The 24121-nt window shown below is 40.0% G+C and overlaps 1 protein-coding gene across 19 annotated transcripts in view; it reads right to left on the bottom strand.

Moving 5' to 3' along the window:
* Positions 1–5677: 5677 nt before the first annotated feature.
* Positions 5678–24121, bottom strand: part of COL25A1 (collagen type XXV alpha 1 chain) — a 316322-nt gene continuing 297878 nt past the window's right edge. For 10 of the 19 annotated variants that reach the window (XM_032108047.1, XM_032108056.1, XM_032108058.1 and 7 more), the window contains 7 exons: positions 22725–22778; positions 21549–21575; positions 20752–20805; positions 15174–15182; positions 14965–15051; positions 12122–12160; positions 5678–11376 (listed from right to left, as the gene is read on the bottom strand). In XM_032108047.1, the coding sequence (XP_031963938.1) occupies positions 11374–11376; positions 12122–12160; positions 14965–15051; positions 15174–15182; positions 20752–20805; positions 21549–21575; positions 22725–22778 (273 nt within the window). In that variant the 3' untranslated portion in view covers positions 5678–11373. The other 9 variants (XM_032108057.1, XM_032108049.1, XM_032108062.1 and 6 more) reach the window with 5 other exon arrangements.

The following is a 24121-nucleotide window of genomic DNA, read 5'->3' on the forward strand; positions in this document are numbered from 1 at the left end:
AGCTCGGCACGGCTCGGCACGGCACTGCTCGGCTCAGCTCGGCACGGCACGGCACGGCACGGCACGGCACGGCACGGCACGGCACGGCACGGCTCAGGAGAACACCGTCCGTCCCAGCTGCTCGAGGGTTCCCCGCCTCTTATGCCGGCGCCGGCCCCGGCCAAACCCCTCCTCCCCACCGCCCTCCCTCCCGCCTTCCCCGGCGGGACGGGACGGGACGGGACAGGACGGGACGTCCCGTTACGACCGTTCCCCCATCTCCCTGATCCCCCTGGGTTTTCCTTTCGGGGGACTCGTGTTTCCTGTTGAGCTGAGGCGGGCCAGCCGCGGGTGAGCCCCATGCCTTGGAGTTTGTTGGGGGGTTTTTTTGTTTTGGTTTTTTTTTTGTGTGGTTTTTTTTGTTGTTGTTGTTGTTGTTGTTTTTTCCCTAGGGATGCAAACCAGCACAAACTCGCAAAACAACAGATTTGGTGCGTGGGGGCGGCGGGGGAGGCGGGCGGGTGCTCAGCTCCCACAGGCGATCCTGCCATTCCCGCCAGTCGTCGGTCATTCTGCTGGCCACAGCGCCGCTGCCACAAATATGCCGGGGGGCAAATGGGGAGGAACACAAAGCGGATTATTTAATCAAAATCAAGGTCATGATTCAATGTCCCTCTGTGCTTCTTATGGCCCAAAATCTGTTTGTAAAAGTAGGCTGAGATACTACTTGTATACGTCCATCAAAGCCAGTATCCGTATTTGCGCATTTCTTGTAGAGTGAGGCAAATTAGGAAGATCTACGGTTTGCCGAGTTTTGTACATATAAATAGAAAAGAGCCCTGGTACTCAAATACGTTGGTTCACTCTTAAGTCTGGGCAACACCTAAATATACCTAGTCCTTGATCACTTTGTAACCACAGCAGCAATACAGAAGTGACTTGCTCAAATGTGGCATTTCTTCATGGTTATACCTGGTAACCATCTCACTGGACATCAAAGCCCACAAGAAAAAGAGGGGAGAATAAGATGGGCGAAGAAGGACAGAATTCACATCAAAAGGCATCACATTTCTAAACAGCGGAGCTGCTGGTGGAGCACCTCAGATTTACCTCCAAGCATGCACCGTCTCCTCTGGAGGCTGCTCCTTGAGCTGCATGAGCAGAGAGCAGGAACACTCGCCCACAGCCCTGCCACCCCATCTGTAGCTCGTCTGTGCCACCTGCAGCACTATGTTTGGAAGAGCTTTCAGAGAGCATATGTAAAGCCACATAATTTCCTGTGCTGATGATACTTCCTTTTTCTTGATCAGTATCCAGAAAGTCATCCCAAATTGTGCAGATTGAAGAAACATACTTCCCAATTTTTACATTTTTTTTTAAAATATCTCTGCCAGCAAGCCACCTTTCTGCTTCTCTAGACAGCACTTCTTTCCATCCAGTCATTTGCTTGAGCTTTCTCAGTGTTAAATTTGGAGCTTTCACATTCTGTACTGCTCCATTGGAAACCTCATCTCACAAACCAACAGCGCAGCAGAAGTCATAGCAGCTCCACCTCTATATCCCAGCAGAGACAGCTGCTGCCTGTCTTCAATGTCTTGTCCAGGCAGAAAGACTTTAAAAGACATGAGGGAGTTGCCAAAACTGTCAGCTAGGGCAGTATTGTACAGGCAACGATGAGATTCATTGATGGGGCTCAAGAAGAGAACAGGCATTTAGATCTGCTAACCTCCAAACAGAGCCAAGGCTAGAGCCTATCAGGAATGCTCTCTGCAATGCTTTTCCATTTTGCCTGCATCTCTGAAAACTGGGGAATGATATTTAGCATAGGGTGGATGCAGTTCAAGTTGTACTACACCTTATATACTGGACTTTGCAGCAATCCCTTTGTGCCAGCAATGTACAGACAGGCTGGGGCCAGGCAGTGATTGGCAGCATCGAAGGCTGTGAGTCCCGACGCATTTCAGGAGAGATGCTTTTCCCACACTGGGCTGGTGCCTTCCCTCTGTCGGTGCCGAGCACAGCCTTGTCCCTTCCTCCCGGGCTGCTGCCGATGCCAAGACCAGAAAAATCTCTGTTGCTTATCTGCCTGGTCTTGCTCACACAGAAACCCTGGATCATAAATATATTTAAGGGATATACAAAATACTGTGCTGCTACTTCTTCAGAAGCATGCACTGACAGCCCTGTTATCAGGGCTTATGTTTCAGGTTTAGCAAAAGCAGGTTTGTTCACAGCTAGTTTAGTAATTGCTTGAAGCAATAGCAAACTTCACCCAGAAAGCTTGAAGTGGTAGGTGAAGTAGCTTCTTAGAAGGGGGAGGTTGTTTCCCTGTTCTTTCAAAGCCATGGAAAGGGGCTTAACAATCAAGAAAATATCCCTCCCTCTTGGCTCCTAGTTCTTTCATGCTCTTTTGATACCATGAGCAGGAGCAAGCCTGCCAAGTCTCATGTGTAGAGCAGAGGAGGTCTCTCCCCCAAGAGTAGCAGAGACCCTGACACAAACGCAGGCCTTTGCAGCACCTCATAATGCTATGCAGTAAATATTGGGAGCGATCTCTGCATAGCAGGATTAGAATAGATTAAAAATAGTTTGGTTTTTTTTTTAATATTGTGTTTCAGTAAAAAACCAAAAACACAAACCAAAACATGCTGTTTACTCCAGCCTGCTCTGTTCGCTTTCCAAACATTTTAATTTACTTTTTTCCATGCTTGTATATGGGCTTTGTCCTGGCATAGTACCAGAAACCAGAAGCCTGGCTTCCTGTATGAAGGATGAAAAGGAGTACATATTTCTAAGAGCTACCCAAAGTACCCAAGTAAGGCGCCTCTGGCTCAGTTTCTAACTGTGAAGGAGTTCCTCTGAAAAACAATATATTGCTGGTGCATCCTGAGAAGCAAACCCATTGCAGATGGATTGCTGTGAAAATTGATCTGCACCGAAGATCTGTGTCAGTACAGAAATTTAAAGATGGACAAACCACACCTGTCTGCACATTCCCAGGGACAGGCAGCTGCTTGGCTTTTGCTCTGGAAAGGGAATGGACTTGGCCTGTGAGTTCATGCAGCGACCGGCCCCAAGTCAGTTAAGCACAGGGTGTGTCATCAACATTTGTTTTTATCAGTTTTATCTCAATCAGAATCGATTACTTCACAACAATTTTAATATACCAAATAGAAGAGAGATCCTAAAAGCTGGCAAAAAGTTACCAGGTACTTGTTAGCTCCAGGAGGGAGCAGCCAAAGGTGATGTCAGAGAGACCTCGTGACAGCTCCGCTTAGGTGTGGGCACTTTGGAAACTCGGTCAAGCTGTAACCTGCACATACAGAAATAATCAAGGCATTTATCATCTATTGAACATTCTCTCTTGGTATAAGCACATGAACAAAACCTGCATCTTGGTTATGTGACAGGAGCTGTGTCCACCTTTAACCTGGGAGAAAAACTAAAGCAGCTTGAGTACAACTATACTAGCAGACAGTGATTATCTCTGAAGAGGTTTGTGTACAGTATTTGCTGAACTCTACTGGTCGTATCTACATACACATTTATATATGTTCAAGTAGACACATGAAGATGTACATACATATATACCTACATATGAGTGTACACACACATACATGTAGATACATATATATGAAACAAACCACTGTATTTTTTTACTGCATCTAGGAGGTGGGAGAGGAGGATGCCCTGTGAGTACTCCATCTGGAAATTCACAGAAGCCAATGGAAAACAAATTAGTAACCCTGGGAAGACAGGACTGCCTGCAGCAACATGACTTAAATGTTTTTGGCATTCTCCTGTTTGTTTTTCTTTTAGTATTTCTTTGGGTGAATTTGTTACTACTTGCTGGAACATGAAATGCTCTGTCAGCACCTTGGGTTTTTTGGTTTTTTTAAACATTTGTGTGTGGTTATTATAATTGAACTACAAGGTGAAACTGTGTGAGACGAGGACATAAAAAGCAACTTCGGTTGCATTCTTTTTTATTCGGGTTGGGATTAGCAGCATTAGTAGGTCCACAAGGCAGAGTTGCATAATAGCCTTTAAGTATTTAATTAAAACTCCATTTTAAAAATAAAGAGGCCAATGTGGGAGGCATTTCACATGCAGTCCTGCATGTGCTTTGGCACATCCCAAAATTATGAAGGATACGTGTGAATAGGAGGCAATGCTAGAGTAAAGTCACGTCCCATGAGTGCAGTAGGATGTGAAGGCTATAGGATATTGGCTACCTGAGATTTGGCTCTAAAGCACCTAAAACTCTAAAGGGAGCAGAGTAGTGAAAAATAACGGGGATGCTGTCAAAGCACTGAACGGGAAACCCACGGGGTGTTTGCTCTGGCAGCAGTCCAGAACACACGTGCTTCTTTTCTGGCAGGACATCTAGAACTGCATTCCTCTATGAAAGTAGAAGAAAGAGGGAAGCAAGAAAAGGGCAAGAGTGGCCACGGCTGAAGCAAGGATGTCACCTGGGTCAGGGCTGCCCGGCTGGGGCGGCAGCAGTGCTCGCAGCCCTCAGGGCCACATGCTCAGCCTGGCAGAGCACAGCGCATGCGGAAGCTGGAAGTACCTCATCCAGGAATGGGAGCAAAGACATTTTTAGTCCCTCCAAGAGTCTAAAGCAGAGCTAGATAAGATTAATGGACACTTATGGGGATTAGCAAGAATTAATAGTAGAGGCCAAATGTCTCCACCTATAATTCTCTCCACCTACAGTGACTCCATTTTTGAGGTGATGGAAAAGGAAACAATGTGGAGTACTCTGTTTGTCTGAAATGTTTTGGGATTTAGAAAATCCAAACATTTAAATAATGTGTTGAAGAAATTACAGCTGCTCCCCTGTGTTTTCTCATTTTTTAAAATCTTTTGTTCAAGAAGACTCCTGCAAATGTATGTCTTCTTAAACCAGGGTGCTTAAAAATATACAATTTTGCAATAACTATTATGTTCCATCATTTCCGAACAAACTGAATCTGTGGAAAAGAGACCTTCACATTTTCTAGCTTGTACTGCTACTTGTGACACTGCCTGCACACATCTTTATTCCTCAGCAGGTAAGGTTTATTGTTCACCTTCAGAATTACAGAAAGGGGAGACTGGTGATTTTCAGCTTTATTTCTTTAGATCCCAGGGTGCCTCTGAACTTGCCTAAGCAATAGTTTCAACTTCGGGTTAATACAGAGATCCTTGCAACTTTCCCAGAGCGAGAAAAGGCTCTAAGCTTTGCAGCAAAGCTACTTCCTTACATGATTTGTGGATTCGCATAGCCTGTGCTCCCTGTTTAGAAAAGATAACAGAAGAGACTCTACTTTAAAGGGGAAAGACACATTAAGAATAGGAAGAGGAAGGTGAATTTTCTTACTGCACACTGCAGGAAAATAGAACACGTGGCAGAGGCCCTGATTTTTGTGCAAATGTCTGACACAACTTGCTCTAGACTTCAAACTCCAGGTTGGCACAAAGCAGCACACACGTTTTCCAATCCAGACAGACTAGAACACTTTTTTGCACCAACATTAAGAACTTTATAACTATTCAAAATCAGCACCAATGGTTGGATTAATATTTTAATAATTACACACGTTTTACATTATGAAAATAAATCATAAATAGTGTAAAAATAATTCTGAAGATCAACTTCTCACAAGCAAGAAACAAAACCTGAAGTACAAAACTGAAAGAAAACAAAACAATATTCAACTGAAAAACATGGAGAAATTTTAATAATAAAAACAAAAGCATGCTGTTTGATCGGGTTCAATTAAGTGGCCACAAGAAAGTGGTAAATAATAACAAATTAAAATGGGTGATTAAAACCTTTCAATTCCTTACACTATTCATCAAAAGAGGTCTTGTGACATATTTACAGTGCTAAGACACTCAAAAGTATTTCTAGTACTGACAATATGATGCTGACCCATGCATTTTTCCCCCCAAGCATTGAAATCCTTGCCAAATTACTTTTCTTTGTATTTTTATCTCTTCTACTTCATTTATGAGACCATTTGCAATACAAAAATAACGGCACATATAGATGAACTTAAAAAAGTAAAAAATACAAATAAAAATATATTTTCCAAAGGAAAAAGTCAGATACATACATCTTAGCAATATTTTTAAAGTTGTGTGATATTTTCCCAAACATGTACAATAATATAAGAATATCCACATATATGTTAACAATATGTAAAACATTCTTTCACCAACCCAACTCTCCATAATACTTCAGAGAAGTGTGCAAGTACCACTGGGATCTGGGAAATTCATACAATTTCTTTTTTAAATAGAAACAAGTAAAACACTAACGGTCCCAGGTTAAGGCCCCCTGCTTTCAAAGAAAATTCAATTTCTAAGCAGCATTGATAATTGGATGCATTTAAAAATAAATTGAAACAAAAACAACACTCCAAATCTCTTTTTAAAATACAAACTCCATTTGTTCTGTAGAGTATCTTTTTCAGAAATGATGGTGGCAGGCACTTGTTTCTAACTGCATTTAATGAATCCAACCACCATGTAAAATACTTTAATAACAGAGGGTGCAAGAAAACCTTCATTTGTACATTACAGCAACAATGACATCCATAAAAACAAGTTGCAGAAAAGGAAAATAAATCAGTGTTAGTTTTAATTCCAGTCACTGAAATAGAATTTTTGCAATGTCTACAAATTAGACTTTATTTTGACCACTATGTTTGCAGATGTGTTTTGTGTGAGTCTTTAGTGTGAAAATTTAGCAATCTCATTAGGTAAAATACAGAGATTTTAAAATGTAATTTAAGATGGTCAAGCAGCAGAGATCAGGAAATTGGAAGGGAAGGGTCAACTTCTGCATGCCTTGAACCTCTTCATCACTTTCAATAAATAGGCTGAGAATATCTCTGCAGTTCTTACTGAAGTAGTCCTGATTTAGGCAAAACCCCACTGCTGAAGTTGGTAAAATTCCCCTTGTGACAAAGCACAACACCTGGGTCCTTCCTCCCACATGTCTCAAAGAGCTTTTCAAGGAGAGGATGCATCTCTGTCCCCTGGTCATTGCTGGGGATGGGGAGGCACAGCCAAGGGAGGAGCCTTACATGGCTGAGCCAGGTTTACGATCCCAGCTCTGGGGTAGTCAGTGGGACAACTCTCTCAACACCCCACGGGGATCCAGGATCTGAGCCACATGTCCTGGCACAGCCCCTGGCCTTACAAGCACCACCCTCCCATGAGGACCAAAGGTCTTCTGATCTCATTTGGGTTGCTTTGTCTCTCTTGTGGCACAGCCAAGCAACTGGGCGTCCCATGCACCCCATCCATGGACACAATGCTCAGTGGGGCCACTGCTAACTTTCCACACTGTACATCAATCTTAAGAATTACTCCTTTTCAAACTCTATACTTTACACATGTGCAGATATATGGGTTTGATCATTCTGAAACTCATTCATACTACTTACACCATAGATTAAAAGAATATATAAACAGCTGGATGAAGAGTATCATTCTGCTTTGCTACACTATCAGAATATGACATCAAGATCAGCAATAAATAAAAATATAAATCAAAAAATACATTGTATCATTGCTCTGTGATTTAACATTTCATGCTTTACCTCAGGAAAAAATAAAAAGTTGTCCAAAGCATCCTGAAAGAAAGCTTTCCTGTAGTTAGTCTATGAATATGAAGACAAGGACCACGTATGTCAGACATATTCCATACAGTGCTTAAAAGACTTGCAGCCTCTGTAGCAGGACTTCTGCACAATGTGGTTTTAATGCATTGGAGTAACAGATAGATTACAAAATTTCATATGAAACAAATACTGAAAACTCTCAAAGAAACAAGAATTAATCATACCTGAAAAAGTCAGGGATATAGAAACTGTGTAGCCTAATACCACTACACATTTCTACAGCTGAAAAGACTGGTAGAGGAACTACTGTTCCTGTCACAAACTAAACAAAACAAATCATATCTACTTGGAGGAATGCCGCTAAACGATACAACAACACACTGGCGGTTCAAACTGTAGCTTTGCCATCAAAAGGAAAAATATATACTAGCACCAGAAGTAGTTGCTTCTTGAACAAAATAAACGCATTGCAAGTCTTCACAGGGTGCTTTTCCTGATGAAATATTAAACCCAATTGCTTTTTTTTCTTGTACTGACCATGCAACTTTTCTAGATATGGTTAAGTTTCATTTCAATTCAATCTTTGAGATGCAAATATTAATGCCAAATATTCAATCTATGTATGTAGTTTAACCTTTCAAATTAAATTGTTTATCTACTGCCCACTCATGATCATTTAGAAGGAATGAACACTTCATGATATTGAACAACACAAAGGCTAAAAAAAGATAAGTAAGATGATTTGGAAAAAAAAGTATTCCTACCTGTCAGGAATTTAATAAAGAAAATAATTTACAAGACAGAAAAGAAAGCAAATAAAGGTGCTTAAGTGTTTCTTCAGTAGGGTCTCAGCATCAGGGAGTTAAGGGAGAATTGAATTTTGACTAACACTTAACAGTAGTGTCTATAATTATTTCCTGAATGACAAAACCATGAACCAAGGCTCTGCTAGCTTTATTGGTGTATATAGAAATGGATGCTAGGAGGGCAGTTAAAAAATATAGGTACACAAATTTAAAAAAAAAGAGAAAGTGCTAATGACAGCATGCATTTGATAGTTTTTATCTTGTTGCTTTTTCTTAAATGAGTTGTGTTTGTGGACACTCTCAATATGGAGTTGCTAAATCATCTACACAGATCCTAAACATCCTACTTGATTTTGCACGAAAATACTCTGAGGCACCTTTCAAAAACATTTCATCTTACTGTATTGATTGCCAGTATTTGATATCTTAAAAAACATTCAGCTTCTAGTCTCCACATCTATCATGTACCCGGCCAAATGTGCCAAGTTAGGACACTGACACGAGAGACTCTTTTCTGTTGGGCAGGCAGCTTGCTCCTCAGCCTGCTGTGTTTTTGAGATGGTGCTTCCTAAACAAGCAGACTGGAAAGTCAGAGGCTTCCATGGTGCTGCTCCTGTCCTCCTTCTGAGAGGCCCTCAGTCGCATTACTGCCGTAACACTCCGGTAACATTTCATATTCAGCCTGCGCCACGTGAAGGTTTTCACTGTTGTAATCATGACTATTCAAACAGGTTGATAACTTGCATCTCTGAAAATTTAGGGAAAGCAAAACATATTTCCTTATATCTGTGAACACTTGTTTATTTCTTACTACTGGAAAGATGGAATTGAGCAGTAAAAATGCACATGCATTCAGTGTATATATCTACATAGTGTCAGATTTATGTTTCCATTAGTAAGATATTACTAATTGGAGGCCACTAAATTGACTTTTCGTTTTGAAAATCTGTTTTTTCCTCAATGAAAAGCTGGATTTGACTCCAATATACCAAAATGATAATAAAGATTCACCAAAGGGAAATATTCCATTATAGTGGCATTTCCACTGATCTGAGATTGTGAAGCAATACAAAAAGTGTGACCCCCATCTTCACATGATTTAGAAATGATAGAGCAAGGAAAAATGTGCGTTCCAAGAAGGGCATAAGGCGCCCTCATATGAATGGAGGCAGGCTGTCTTCTTCAACTTTAGTTTTGGTCTACATATGAAAGACAACTCTTCGAAAAGTAACTAAAAAAGTTTGTGATGATCCTGCTATATACATTAGGAACAGAAGTGATATAAAAAGAATTTCCATCTGCCAAATATGGCACCATTTCTCATAAATTAATCTCTCAAACTAATTTCAGTGCACCATATGAAGACTCAAAATTGTAAAAAATACCTCGTGGCAAAACTACAAATGTGCACAAATCACATATTTCTAGCAATAAAAAAAAGAGGGGAGAAGGAAATGTTTCTCCAGAAAGCCATCTGAACAGAAACAGAGAAAAATCAACACATTTAACAGTGGAGCGTGGTGACAAGTGTGCAGTGATAATCACACGGAATTGTTTCTCTCCAATGTTTTTTGAGTAATAATGTCCACTAAAGTCACTGTAACAACATAAAAGGAACATGATGAATACACTATTCTGTGAAACACAGAAATAAACTCTTTCTTTTCTAGACTAAAGACTTCAAAGACTCTGAAATAAAAACTGTTAATACTGAAACGATGAATATGTGGCTTGAAAGTATTTTCTTCAATGCTGTCACCACAAATGTTGAATACATTATTGAAATGCATTCTTTATGGCAACAGTAACAGGAAAAGGAAACAAAATTAACCATTGCTTCCAAAATCCCGCAGAGAAGTTCAGCTAGTTACGTGTAATTTAAAGTGAAAAACCTGAAAACCACACCATGATACATACATCTCTGGTCAGTTCCATTGTTATCCTCCTCTGGAGGATGATCTGATTCATCCCCACCTCAAGAATTCTTTCTCCTCCAGCAGTCCCAAAATACAATATGCAGAGTATACTCTGTCCATCCTCAAGTGAGGTTGAGAAGCTTCTGGTCTCAGGCGGTGTCTGCCATCAAATGATCCCTGCAGCACCTCTGTAACCTTTTCAAACAACCCACAGAGAAGTCTGGTTTCTTCTTCAAACTTCTGTCCCTCTTGATTAAGGACTCGACAGGGCCTATCGTGAATGTCTTCACGACCGTGAGCAGTGCAAGGCAAACCGATGCTGATCAACAGGCGGGACCCTCCTTGATCAAAGGGGCCAAGTATCCTGCAAGACTGGAAGCCATCCACCTGCAGCTGGAATGCTATTCCCCAAAAATTCAAGGCCTCTTTCTATGCTCCTCTGGTTTATCTCTTTTTAGCAATGAGCCATGGTGTGACTCCCTTGAGATGACAAAAGGAAATGACTCAGAAGCTGGAATCAAAGGTCACCGTGAACAGCCACTCATGATCACACAACAAGCAGGTTTGGCACACAAACTCATGCTTTAGTTCATATGAGCAGATGTGGTGTCATGAATCATGACGTGTTTAAGATGGACATGGAAGCCAAGTCAGTAAACTCCAACAGCAGCTGGTACAGTACATTTCATAGCATTTTGCTCTTATTTGGTCACAATTTCTTGTAAACTAGTTCATGGCACTCATTGTCCATGCATATCCACAAGCCAAAATATAAGAATTTACAGAAATATTAATTTCTATTTTTGATCATTGCTTTGAGATCTCTCTCTCTCATTAGAGAGACAAACTTTGCAGGTTTATCCTGCAGTTATTGTATCATCTAACTGCAGATGTAGGTGAAAAAAAGATGTATGTATGGACTATTGCAAACAAGTAGAAGCAGCTACATGTAAACATATCTCAGACTTGTAAAATCAAATTTTCAGTTTTCAACTATAAATAAAAAAAGTGGAGCACTATATACACAACTTCATGCTTGTAAGGTTAGATTCATCACTGCAGAGACAAAAAGAGATACAGATTAAACAAATTAGTAAGGTATTTTGGACATCTATTACAAATAAGGCAGAGTTGCAAATATGGATGGTTATTTCCTTAGCACCAACTACTCTTTGGAGATAAATGCACCCAGGATTTCACTTACGCTTCATGTTTTCTGATATATTATATACCAGTATCCCTCCACCTACATTATTCTGGATGCTGTGTTTTTAAATCAAGCACTGTCTAGGTTAAATCTTTACTAAAATAATGTTGCCAGTTAATATTGCCATAAAACACAAAACCCAGGAGGATATATTGAAGAATAGAAAACTAAGGGAAAGAGAAAGTCAGGATATACTGTCCTTTTCAGTATCCCAGAAAACCAGTATAATAATAGATCGACAGAATATCTTGACAAAAATGCCACATCCATGAGCTTTTACAACGAATAGAAAGCACTGATCATCTGCAGAAACCAAAAGATGTGTGAGTCTTCATGGGAAAAAAGAAAAGTCTTGGACTTTCCAGAAAACTAACGCCAGCTGTTTCTACAGTGCTGCCTCAAGGAACTATTCTACATAAATTACAACACATGACATGAACTACTGTCATGGAGAGGTCTGATCTTGCACTGCTGGGTATGTCTGCCTAGGAGGCTCTGAAGTCTATCTTGATGCTGTTCAGTACGATTGTGACAGGCATTTCTGTGTGCTAAGGACATACTACTCCTGAAAAGAAAAAGCTCTGCCCATCCTACCTTTTGCCAACAGCCAGGCATTGGTAATCCATCAGGACCCTGTTTCAAGGGGAGTAAAAGGAAAAAAAAAAAAAAAAAAGCAAAGGTAAGTTTGATAGAAAAGATATTCCAGCAACATCTGTTAGAACAGCTGAAGCAGCTTTGACTATCTAAAAAGTAGCTACCAAGTTTAACTTATTTCCTCTCTTATTCTCAAAGTGAAGGGAAAGCCAAAGGAGAGAAGGTTTACACTATAAATACATACGTGCAACTCTCTGCTATAAAGATGTTGTTCTCTAAATCATTAGAACATCTTTATCAGTCTCTTATTGCTGCTAGAGCTCAGGCTACATGTTATTTTAAATATAATCCATTTTATTCACAACAATCTCGATCTGAATGTACAAGATCAGTGAGAAAAAAATTCTATCACTTTTATTTGGTGAGTATTGTGTTTTATGCGCCCCTCATAGAAAGGTCACCCTGTGATAAGGCAGCAAGACCCGAATGGGAGTAGGATCTTTTCTTTTCACTTTCAGTATTAGTTTCTGAATGATGGAGTAAAATCTTAAGGCCTGAACACACCTTGAGCGCCACAGTGAAAGAAAACATCAGCGGTGGGAGCAGGGCAGAACAGCACCACTGATTATTTCAGCGCTTGGACAATATGGCCATCTAATTTCTTCTCATGTTAGTGAGAGTCACTCCTTTTCTTCCCTGCTGCTACCCTACCTTCAGGTATCTCCATGTGTCCAGTACGATCAGGGCCAGCTTTTGACCACAGTCATACTGGTTTTCATGGATCTAATTCCAATTTACATGGCTATCCAGGGTTAATTCAGGGAGTTATATGCTCAGAATTAGGTGCACATGTGATGTAACTGGACTATGCATAAGCAGAAGAAGAATCAGGCCTTTACATTTTTTAGAATTTAGAATACCAAAACTTAATATGTTAATTTACATGTGAAGAATAGTGGTAAATAAGGATTTTTGAATATACTTGCATGTGGTCTGTTGTGAATGACTTGCTGCCTAAATAAGAAACAGTGCTGCATGCTAAGCAGTTTATTCTAGCAATTATCTATGAAAAGAATATTTTTTATCCATCAAGGATTGCTAGTGAATCTTCAGATATAAATGATAATACAGAGACAGAGAAACATTTTTAAATTACAAAAGCATGCTTGATTATCCCCAACAAAATATGAGATATGGTTACCATTAATTGGAAGCAAACAACATGGACTATGGAATAATCTTAATGGACTATGTATTTACAATTAAAAAGCAATTGACTTCAAATTAGGAGTGCTATACTCAAAATAAAACCTACTTAATTCAACATTCATCTCAGAGAACCGTGCTTAACCACCAAACAATATCAGAACATGCAGATCAAATTTTACTGTGAACAATTAAAAAGAAAATCCTCCTTGTATCTTTAGGAAATGTGTATGTATTATTCATCTGGGGTTTTCTTAAATGGAAAAGAGTTCCAACTTACTTTACCACTAAATAAAAATCACTGTTGCCAGATTGGTACAAGGGAGAGGGTCAAGAAGTAGCATTTTAGTATAGGTGGGAACTTGAATTCATGCTAGCATAAGGTGGGGAGTGTTGTGTGTATTCCAGGAAGGTAAGTTCCAAGGGTAAGACCATTAAATTGAAGATATTAAATAACAAAGACAATCAGGGTTTGGGCTGCAGACCGTTATATTCTTACAAACATCAGGTAAGCTTTTTATTTCCAGATGTGTTTGAACACTCTGATGAACAGGCCAGACACCTCAAACATTACAATTACTTGTGCATGGTCTGAAAGCCAAGCTCCAGCTTGGCTTACTGGAAACCTTGATTTTTAGAAGCAGTATTTACATCCTTCTGTTTGTGACTCTCATTTTGGCCAAATTGTGAAAACATGCCCCTAAGATGGCATGGATTTGAAAGGAAGTCCGGGGTGCAGAGTAGCTATGGGACAGGCCAGGGTGTGGAACTGAGCCAGTGCAGACAGAAGTCATGAGACTTGATTAGAGGTGAACGTTGTGCTGGATTTCTACAACTTGCGTTCAGGGTGAGTAAGGCAATGGGTATTTTGCGAGGAAAGTAACAAACCAATGATTCTCAGGGAAAATGTAGGAAGGAGACAAACTCATAAATTACCATGTGATGTGGGAGCAAATTGCTGAGAGTTAGGCTTAAGATGTCAACAAAAACGTGTGTTCTGTCACTGCAGTTATGATCGCTTGAAGCAGCTGGTTTGGTCATGCACATGCATGTGTTACTTGGAAAATGTAAAGTCAGCTCAGAAAAACGTTACTTTACATTGAGAATGGCTGACCACAAACAAAGGAACTGCATGCAGGGTTGGTAGGAAAGAGAAATACTGTACCAATTGGCAAGGGGCATCCAGCCCATCCAGGCCAGGCTGGCCTGGCTCCCCTTTTTCCCCCTTAATTCCACGGAATCCCTGTTTGTAAAGATTAACTTGCAATGTTACTGTCAAGGAAATGCCTTCAGTATTGACTTAAATGGAGTGAACAAAAAACAACGTAAGAGGCAAGAGGAGCAAGCTGACTGCTTGTGATTTAGACCTGTGGGGCACTGACTCTGACACATTCAAAAAAGAAAAAAAACCAACCCACCATGAAACCTCACAAATTTAGCCCAAAGGTCTTAAGTCTGGTGCTTTAAACCAAATTAGGAGGTTGACAAAAAAAGTCTGCTCTAGAATATGAGATGAAGCTGTGTTAACAAAGTGCAACAGGTTACACAGTAGCTGGTGCTTGTTCCTCTCCCCTCATTTTTTATTCCATCAGTTTACAGCAGGATGACTGATCTTTCAATACACAAGTGAGACGTACCAATGGGCAAGGTGCATCTAATCCAGGAGCACCCTGTTCTCCTTTCTCCCCTTTAGGCCCTTTTTTGCCTTTCTTTCCCTTTTCCCCCTGTGGATACAACGGTTTGGATAAAACAAGTTTCATTCTTTTGAAAAAAGTATAAAGAAAGATTTGGTTTAAAGTTTGGGTTTTTTCTTTTTAAGCCAATGGAGAGCTGAAAGGACACTTACCACTGTGTTCTGGTTTGGATGGTGCATTATGTGGAAAAATAAATTATATGATCACAAGCAAGAACTGCAATCAGTCTCTATTAGTTTGTGTTTGTACTTCATATCAGTATTATGAATGTTTTGAAACCTAGAACAGGGCTTGAAATCATTGATTTCTTGAGACAGAGGCAAATCTGCAAATCCCCCCGATCCACAGTCCAAAATAAGAGGTCTCCTATTTTGATAAGTGGTAGCACTGAAGGCACATGTTCACTAAGCTGGACTTGTCAGCTTCCCCAGAGGATTTGTCATTAGTCAGAAGTAACTTTGGGACAGTAGAATCCATCAACAGAGTCTTTTGAAAAAAGACCTGTGGCACAGATGCTTCACAGGGACAGCTGACTCGATTCCATCAGCTTCCATGGTGTCACATCAAGGGTGAACTCGACCAGGAGCATCCTCTGCTAACTGACCCTGTGTGCTCTGGTAAGAGTTTGGAACAAATCCTGTTCTGTGGTATCCATAGAAACCCACTGACATCACTGAGGGTGCACTGCTGTCCCTCCACGACCATTTCAAACCCTGTTACAGGAATCAAAACACTCGAACTGCTTGATGGAGAGGTGCTATGGCACTTTCAGTGATTTCATATTGTCTTGGTATCATAAAGTAATCAGAAGTGATATTTAGATTATTTATTTAAGCATTTCAACATTCAAATATTCTCTTTGCTGCGGGCAATGTTTCATCTATTTGTTTTACCAAAATTCAGTCCTTAGTTTCACACTGAGTTTTCTTTTTAAATGCAAAACTTCCAATGCTTTAATTTTCATAGAAATTAGTTGATTCCCTTAACAAAGCTACTTGGAAAGACGACCTCACCTTCAAGCAGTGTAAGAGGTTTAGAGAGTTCATTTTATAATTGATTTCACACCAGTTGATCACAATGGTAAATGAGTTTCAGGTTGCTCTCAATTTCACAAAAATCAAAAAAGGATCACTTAAAAAAAATTAACAAATTGGACTAGGATTGTAAAAAATGGGATAGGAAGGATGAGTAAATCAGGATATCACAAAGAAATGGGAAAAATAGTCATAGGAAAATTAGTATAACATTGGAGAACCAGCAAGTGAGGTCGTGGCTACTGGGAGGATTTAATTTGTGAGGAAAAGGGTAAAAAAGACAGAGGAATTGTAAGAAATGAGGGTAGAAGGAGAAGGAAGGAATGCCCCTTTAGAAAGACAGACGGATTTTGGTGAAGCATATTAAATAGACATTTAACTTGTTCCACACCAGTACACAAATACTTAATCCATCAACAAGAGAGAAAAATAATATTTACACATAAAAAAATAATTATATAAATCATATTTTAAAGAGGAAGGAAAGCACATTAGTCATTTCATATTACAGTATACTTGACACAGTCAAATAAAACAAAATGTTCCATGAACAAAACATACTGCATTCATGTCATGATAGAAGCACAGGTCCTTGTCTATCTCTTCTGTGTGCCAAAAGGTCACAGGATAAGAGTTGGAAAAATAGAAACCCAAACACTACCCATCCTTACCAAATAATAAAGACTGTCATGTAAAAAAATCCTCACAAGACAAGAACCATAAATTGGCTATGTTTTCATCTTAAACCTACAAAGGTGACAACATAGCAGAGAAACCCAACAGCTTAGGGTCAAAATCTCAGTGTTGCACCAATTTATCTGCAGTGAGTGTGTGTGAGCACAAAGCATGGACATACTCCAGAAAGGATTCTGAAAATGCACAGTTTGGTTTGGTTTCCAACTCTTTTCAATCTTTAGGATTTGTATTTCTTTAACTTCTTGTGTTACAAGCCAGCAAACTATTTTCAACTTCCAATTTTGCAGGCAGATCTATGGTCTTATTCAAAACAATGCAGCAGTCACCTGGTAAGGAACAGTCTGAATTTCCTGGGTACTTCACTACTTTTTCCACAGACTGGGTTCTTTCTTCTTAATATTTACTCCTTATCCTGAACTACAGAAACCCACAGGAGATACAGAGCCTGTACATCTGATGAAGAATAAAAGAAAAATTCCTTTCTGTCCTTCCTCAATGCCTAGCGATATAAAAAAATGGTGGCACTTCTGCAACACTGTTATGGTTGGAACAATCTACAATCCTCACATGCACAGATTTTCATCAATGCAGAGTGCAAGGGAAAAGGATAATGCCTTTTCATCCTCTGTTCATATTCCTCTGTCAAAATTTATAACAACAGTCAACCGTGCATCTGGGACCAGGGGTCCCTTCCCTCCCTTTCCCCACAACAGAATCTCTAACTTTTGTTAAAGCTTATTCCTTTTTGAAAGGATTTTCTTTTTTCTATTCATGAAACTTGAAAATATAAAATGAATTGTGCAAAACTTTTTTGGGATAAGTGCTCCTGGACTATAATTTTATATGAGTAATTACAGCTAGAACACTTTAAAAAATATTTTTACAGTCAAGTCAAGAAGACATTATAATGCAAACACTGACTTCCTTTCACTGTAGCAGAACTACTGATGGGCTAAAATACAGATCAGCAGTCTAGGCCTCATCTCAAACTTACGAAGTAAAGGTTTATTCCCTGCATGTCTGCAAAAAAAGTGTCACTGGTTCTCTTTAGAATGTCAGTAATGATACACATTTTTGCAGTGCAATTTAAATTTCTTAACTAGAAACTCACTAATTTCAATTTGTGTGATGTCAGTCCAACAGCCAATACTGTAGAAATATTTAAAAACCAAGAAATCATAAGCTGGATGGTCAACTTGTTTATTTGTTATTACAAACCGGTTTATCTGTTGAAATGGGTGCTGTTACACCAGTTTGGTCATAGTTAATCAGTAATATTAAGGAAAGCCACCAGAACACAGACGACTTGTTATAATGAGAATTTGGATTAATTGCATTACTTTGTGTCTTTTGAGAGTCAGCTTCCTATTTGGAAAAGGAACTATTGATGCAGCTTAAGTAATTTTGGTAAAGCAAGTTTGCTTGCATGATATAAATATTCCCTAATTTATGGGGAAAATGTGTTAAACCTATGCAACAGAAGTCTCTTCCACAGAGGTCTCAGCTATGTCTTCCCTGACTTTTCACTGGGAAAGACCTTTCTTTGCCTCCTAGTTTTCCTTAAATATTCTGGGAATTTTTAAGGCAGGTATTCAATATCCATTTTTGCCCTACAGACTTCCTGTCAATCCTCTTTCTGAAAAAATAATGTATTTTTTGAAACATCTATCGGACTTGCTAACTACTTTATCCCATGCATTCTCCTCAGGAAACAGGGCTTGCCTTTTCATGAATTTTTAGGGGGATGGAGGACCAGAGTTCCTAGGAGATGTGTCCTGCAGCCCAAGAGAACAAGTCTCCACAGGCAGCCTAAATCACAACTGAACTCTGAACAGGGCCTAGCCATGCCACATGCAATTCCCACATACAATTCCCTCACTCCCTTGCAACTGGAAGTCCCATGTTCAACATATCTAGTCAGTCCCTGGGAATAACAGACTAATATCCAAAAGCAGCACGCTGGACTCTGGAACATTAAAACTTTTTACATTCTGAGTGCTGAATCTCATCTGTTCCATTGTCACATCGTATTTGTATAACCGAACTTTTTACCAGCTTTCCATCTTTTCTTCTGCAAATCTTCTGGAGCTCTGGTGGCTGAAATTTGTCTGCCTATCTCTAGCTGTACATGAAAACACACACTCAGAAAGTCTGGCTGCAAGGGAGTTCTGGATTCCCTAAGGGAGCCTAAGATTCCCATTGTGAGCAGGATGATTCCTGACCCTAGGCCAGGTCAGACCAGACCAGGTTCTGCAGTGCTCCCTGGGCAGTGGTTCAGGCCCCTCTCTGGGTGCACTGTCCCAGTGCTGTGCTGTCCTTCTTCTGAGAACAATTGCTCTGAATCTCTCAGGGGCAGCTTGTGGTCCTGCATTTCCCCATTTGCCACTATCCAGAAGAGTTTTGCTCCATCATCTTTGTGTCTCCCCTTTCAAGCCGCTTGGCCTCCTCATTGTTAGACTAAGCCAGTCCACCTCCTCCAACCTCTACTATTGGTTGTGTTTGTCCCAGACCCCTGCCAGCTTGGTATCCTTCTTACTCCCCAATTTCTCAAGTTTTTCTTGAACTGTGAGGCTCAAAAGACCATCTGCAGTATTCAAGCAACCTCACTGGAATCGATTAGAGAGGTATAATAACTTATTTTTATCTTCTGGACACAACTCTTTGAATGTACCCCAGCATGAGAGCACACTGTTAAGCTCATTTGAGTTGGCACTTGCTGTAACTCCCACTTACCACAGGAGAGCATTTTGCCCACCACCTCTCTGAGCTGGCAGTTAATCAGTTACACCTTTGGACTGAGAGCTGCTCTCAAGGAGAAAAGCTGTTCACTTGTGGCAGACAGACCTGTACTCTGACAGCAAGCAAGAGCTCACCATTCATTGTGATTACTCTGCCAGGTCAAACAGTGCCTTTATAATATTCATGGAGCACCCGCTTAAACAACTGCTGTTCTGCAAAATCGGTACCTTACCAGGGATCTCTGAGCTCAAAAAAAAGAGCAATATAGCAAGGGACAAAGGCGAAGGATGTATTTCATAGCACCCTTTTCATGCATTCTTGGGAAGTGTTGTACTCATAACACACTTTTCAGTGCATTCTTGGGAAGTGTTTTGCTTAACCGTACTAAGGAATGCAGATGAACTCTAACACCCATGGTGACTTTTTAGCCCTGCTTCTTGTTTAAGACATCATAATGAGAAATTAACTTAGCCTAACTCCGCATATGTCAGCTTGACAAACATTTGTCTGTCCTAGAAAAATCATCTGTTGCATGTATGTACTTTTACATTAAGTGGCTTGGTGTGAGTTCTAATTCAGCAGTTTTAGCAACTGGGCTTTGTGTTGGATAGAAATGGAAGAGATTTGCTTGTGAAGTTTCTCTACACACATTAAGTCCTGAATTGCTTTTTAATAAACAGATTTCCAAGTCCCTGTGTCTGAACACTGAAAATGAAGTCAGGTTGTTTCTGTTAACTTCCCTGTCTAGTTGGTTTACCAGAAATGGTAGAGTACACGATTCAGTTTCAATCCACAAGTATCACAAAGTACTTAATTGCAAAAAAAGAAACTGCGAAAAATAAAAATTTAAACAGTTCCTGTCTTATCCACTTGTGGGACAGGTAGCATGTACAGGCATGGTAGACCAGGATCAACCATTACACTGCAAATACTGCCAGGGAACAGAGCTGGGCTCTTCAGTGTAAAATTACTACCACAATGACTAAAGTCTGCATTAAATATTTCAGGATTTTCAACAAGTGCAGGGTGGATTGGAGAAAATGAGCCTGAAAAAAGAGCTGTGCTTTGGAACATGCTGATATTTCTAGTTCTGTACACACATTTTTGTGGTTTTTTACGATTTTGCTCCAGTATGTATCTGTGACTTGCCTTTTGGCACACAGTAAAACAAAGATAATTTTTAATGTGACAATTTATAGCATAAAGACAGCAGAACTGATTAGCTGAGGAATCAAGCAACAGTTAATAACACTGTGGTCACCTTTTCTCCCTTTTCTCCTATATCACCCTTTTCTCCTCGAGGACCAGGGAAACCCTATAAAAACAAAATGGACAAAGATAGGTTGACTTTTATTAACATGCAGGTTAAGTTTTCAAATACTCTTGGAAAACCTAAAAAGATGATTTCACTACACACTCTGTACATATATGTGTGCTATGTGGGGACACATGCACAGACAAGAGCATGTGAGACAAGTAAGTCACAGAGTTTGGTAGAAACATTTTGGCAGCTACAGAAAGAAATCATACCGCTCAAACTGGCAATCATCCATGCTACACAGCATATGTGCATTCTGAAAAAGACTCCTCCAAGTTAGGGATTTCAGTGTAGGACTACAGAAAAAGACTTTCAGTAAGTCTTTCTAGCATGCCAAGGAAAGAGCCTATGTTTTGAAACATACCCCTTACAGGCTATGAAATTATTCTCTTTAATTAGAATGAATTTAGTTAACTAAGTGTTAAGTGACTCCTCGTTCTTCTACAAATGAGTCATCTTGAGTATTTTCCTAGCAAGCATTTTTAAAGCCTACTGACATCCAAAGAACCAAGTACTTGTATTGCTAAGCACTAGTATCTGCTGGTGTCTGTCGATAAGAGCTGTACATTGCACAATCTTTGTCCTCTTTACCACAGAGAAAGAGCGAATGCAGCATTCAGCACACTCTCTGCAGGTACTGCATGCACACTAAAGGGCAGCAAAGCTGTTGTGCTCCATAAGGGATTTCTTGCAGATGCTTACCGACCCCTGAGTGTGCCCTGGTCACACACATTACTTACATCAAGGCCAGGCTCGCCGTCTTTGCCCTGCCAAAGAACCACAAAGAACCACAGGAACTGCATTAGCATCCCTCAGACCAGGACATTGCTGCCCGTGTTTAGCATTTCCAGGAACTGATAACCTGGCTTCAAAATTTTGCTCGACTGTTTTGTTTGCAGGCAGATTCCAGGAGAAAGCTAAAAATACAGAAAAACCTATAAAGTTTTATTTTTAGTTCACAGGAATGGGAAAGAGATACTGGATTTTTTTTTTTTTTGCTTTCAATTTAACTCACTAAAGTGACTCTCAGATAAAAATGCGTAGCAAGCTAATTTAACACTCCATAGAGCCTGAAAAACCATCTCCAGCCACTGACTCCTGATTCAATTAAATGGATCCAATTAAACCACAGGTCTGTATTCCAGGTTAAATTAATTAATGAAACAGATAAGACTGGAGAGGGGATGGAAACACTGAAAGTCTCCTGAAAAGGCTGGTTGTGCCCAGCCAAGCACATTTACATGGCTTTCCTTGTGTCAAAGTACAGAACAGACATGTGTGTATGTACACACCTGACCCAGTCATCAGCAGTGTAAACAGGGAAAGTCAACTGATTTTATTGGGGATATCCTTGTCAGGCCAAAGGAAGTCCTACCTCATATTTTAGGAATGGATAACATAATTAAAATTATTGATTTAAAGTGCGTAATTTCCAACAACGAATGAGCAACAATGAAGTTCTCACATTGCTTCTGAGCAGATGGCACAGAAATGAAAACAAAACACATCTCTGAAGTGACAAACAAAGCAAAAACATAATGGCAAAGAAACCTTGCAGGATGGAAATCCAAGCCCCTTATTGACATTAAAAAATTCACAGCCTTCCACAGTTCAGCCTGAACTCCTGGCACTCTCACATGGTCAGGCAGCTGATGGCCAAAGGCTGCTGAACCAGGAGCACCTGCATTCTGCATTTCCTCTCTCTTGCTGGCTCATGTCAGGTCTGTTTTGTTATGTGCATGGGTAGGAACCCAGCAGCGTGATACAGACCATAGACCTTGCACTGTCAGGGTTTATTATCTATCTTTGCCTTTTCCAGCTTACTCTATTGCTAGGTGAAAATCAGCCATAAAGCACACAAGGTTTAATCAGGGAGGGATGAAAAGTGCCGTGGGTACAAATTCTGTGGAACTTACAGGCAAGCCGTATGGTCCTCTGGGTCCAGGGTCACCTACAGTTCCCTTCTCACCCTAAGAAAAGATTACAGAACAAGCAAACAAAAACATTGGTTATCTTAGAAATTATCTCTACCAAGTGCTTTAGGTTAAAGTTTATGCATTCCTAAGTATTTTGAGTGAAAAATATCCAAGCTCATTTATTTTTATTAAATGCTTAAGGGGGAAAGAAAAGGTGTGTATTACTTTCTAGGCAAAATGACTTTCTAGGCATATGATACCACATTCATTTTTAAATACCTCAGTAACTGAAAATATTTTTCAACTGAACTTGCGCCAGTGTCAAGTTTAAGCTTTTAACAGCTTAATGCTGCTCTCAGTAAAAATCCAATGTTGTAATGAAAACTGAGGACATACAGCATCAAGCTCCAACACAGCAGCTGAGATACAACACAGTGACACGCAAAAATGATGTGTCAGTCAAAGCTTGTATTTAAGTAGGCAATGCTTTTAACAGTGACATTGTGAAGATTATCCTGTGCACTGTGCTGTGTTGCTAAATCCTCTATTGGATTCTAGATAAGTGATGTAAATATACCCTGGTTTATCAAAATCAAAACAACTGTAACAATATGCAAGACAAATAAGTACAGAGATAACTCCAGAAGTCTGATCTCATTTGGCACCAAAATCCATGGAAAAATTACCAATTTCCAGAGGGGTGCTTCCAAAATCATTTTTCAAACTTAATACAGGGTAAACTTTTCTAAATGGAATGGAATTTCAAGGCAACAAATTTCAAATCACTTTTGCTCTCTAATTGTTCTTTATCAAGACTGATATGGAGTTAAGCTTCCCAAGCCAGCCAGGACTAGCCCATGTAACTGCGAGCACAGGTCCCTGTGAGCTTGACAGGAAGCCAGGGCTGGGAAGAAGGCATGGAAAGCAGTCTTGTTTCAGACTGTGGTGTTCCTTCTTCTGAATTAAATCCATCAGAAAAGCCATTCTCTCAGGAGAGAACTAAACTGCTCCAAGTGTTGATGAAATAAAAGAAAAAAAACCTGACCACCTCTAGTTTTCAAAGCTCCTACTCTGGATTTGTTAGGCAGGGTGACTTGGATCCCTTCTTCACCCCCTTTCCTGAACACACCCTAACACAAGGCTCCGTGCAAGGCTCCTGGTGTGCACAAGTGCTGAGTTTCATCCTAGTGTTTGCTGCACTTGCACTCTTGAGATAATTCTCTGTACAACATCCTCTGGGTTATTTACCACTTATTATTAATTAATTAATGACTCTATAATTAAAAGCACAAGACAGAGATGTAGATGTGTACCTAATTAATAGTGGTGATCATCGGCACAGCCAAGTACTTGGCACAGCTCTGAAAATGGACTGCTATGCCTAAATTTCATTGACC

Source organism: Corvus moneduloides, chromosome 5 (assembly GCF_009650955.1).
Source record: "Corvus moneduloides isolate bCorMon1 chromosome 5, bCorMon1.pri, whole genome shotgun sequence".
Lineage (NCBI taxonomy): Eukaryota > Metazoa > Chordata > Aves > Passeriformes > Corvidae > Corvus > Corvus moneduloides.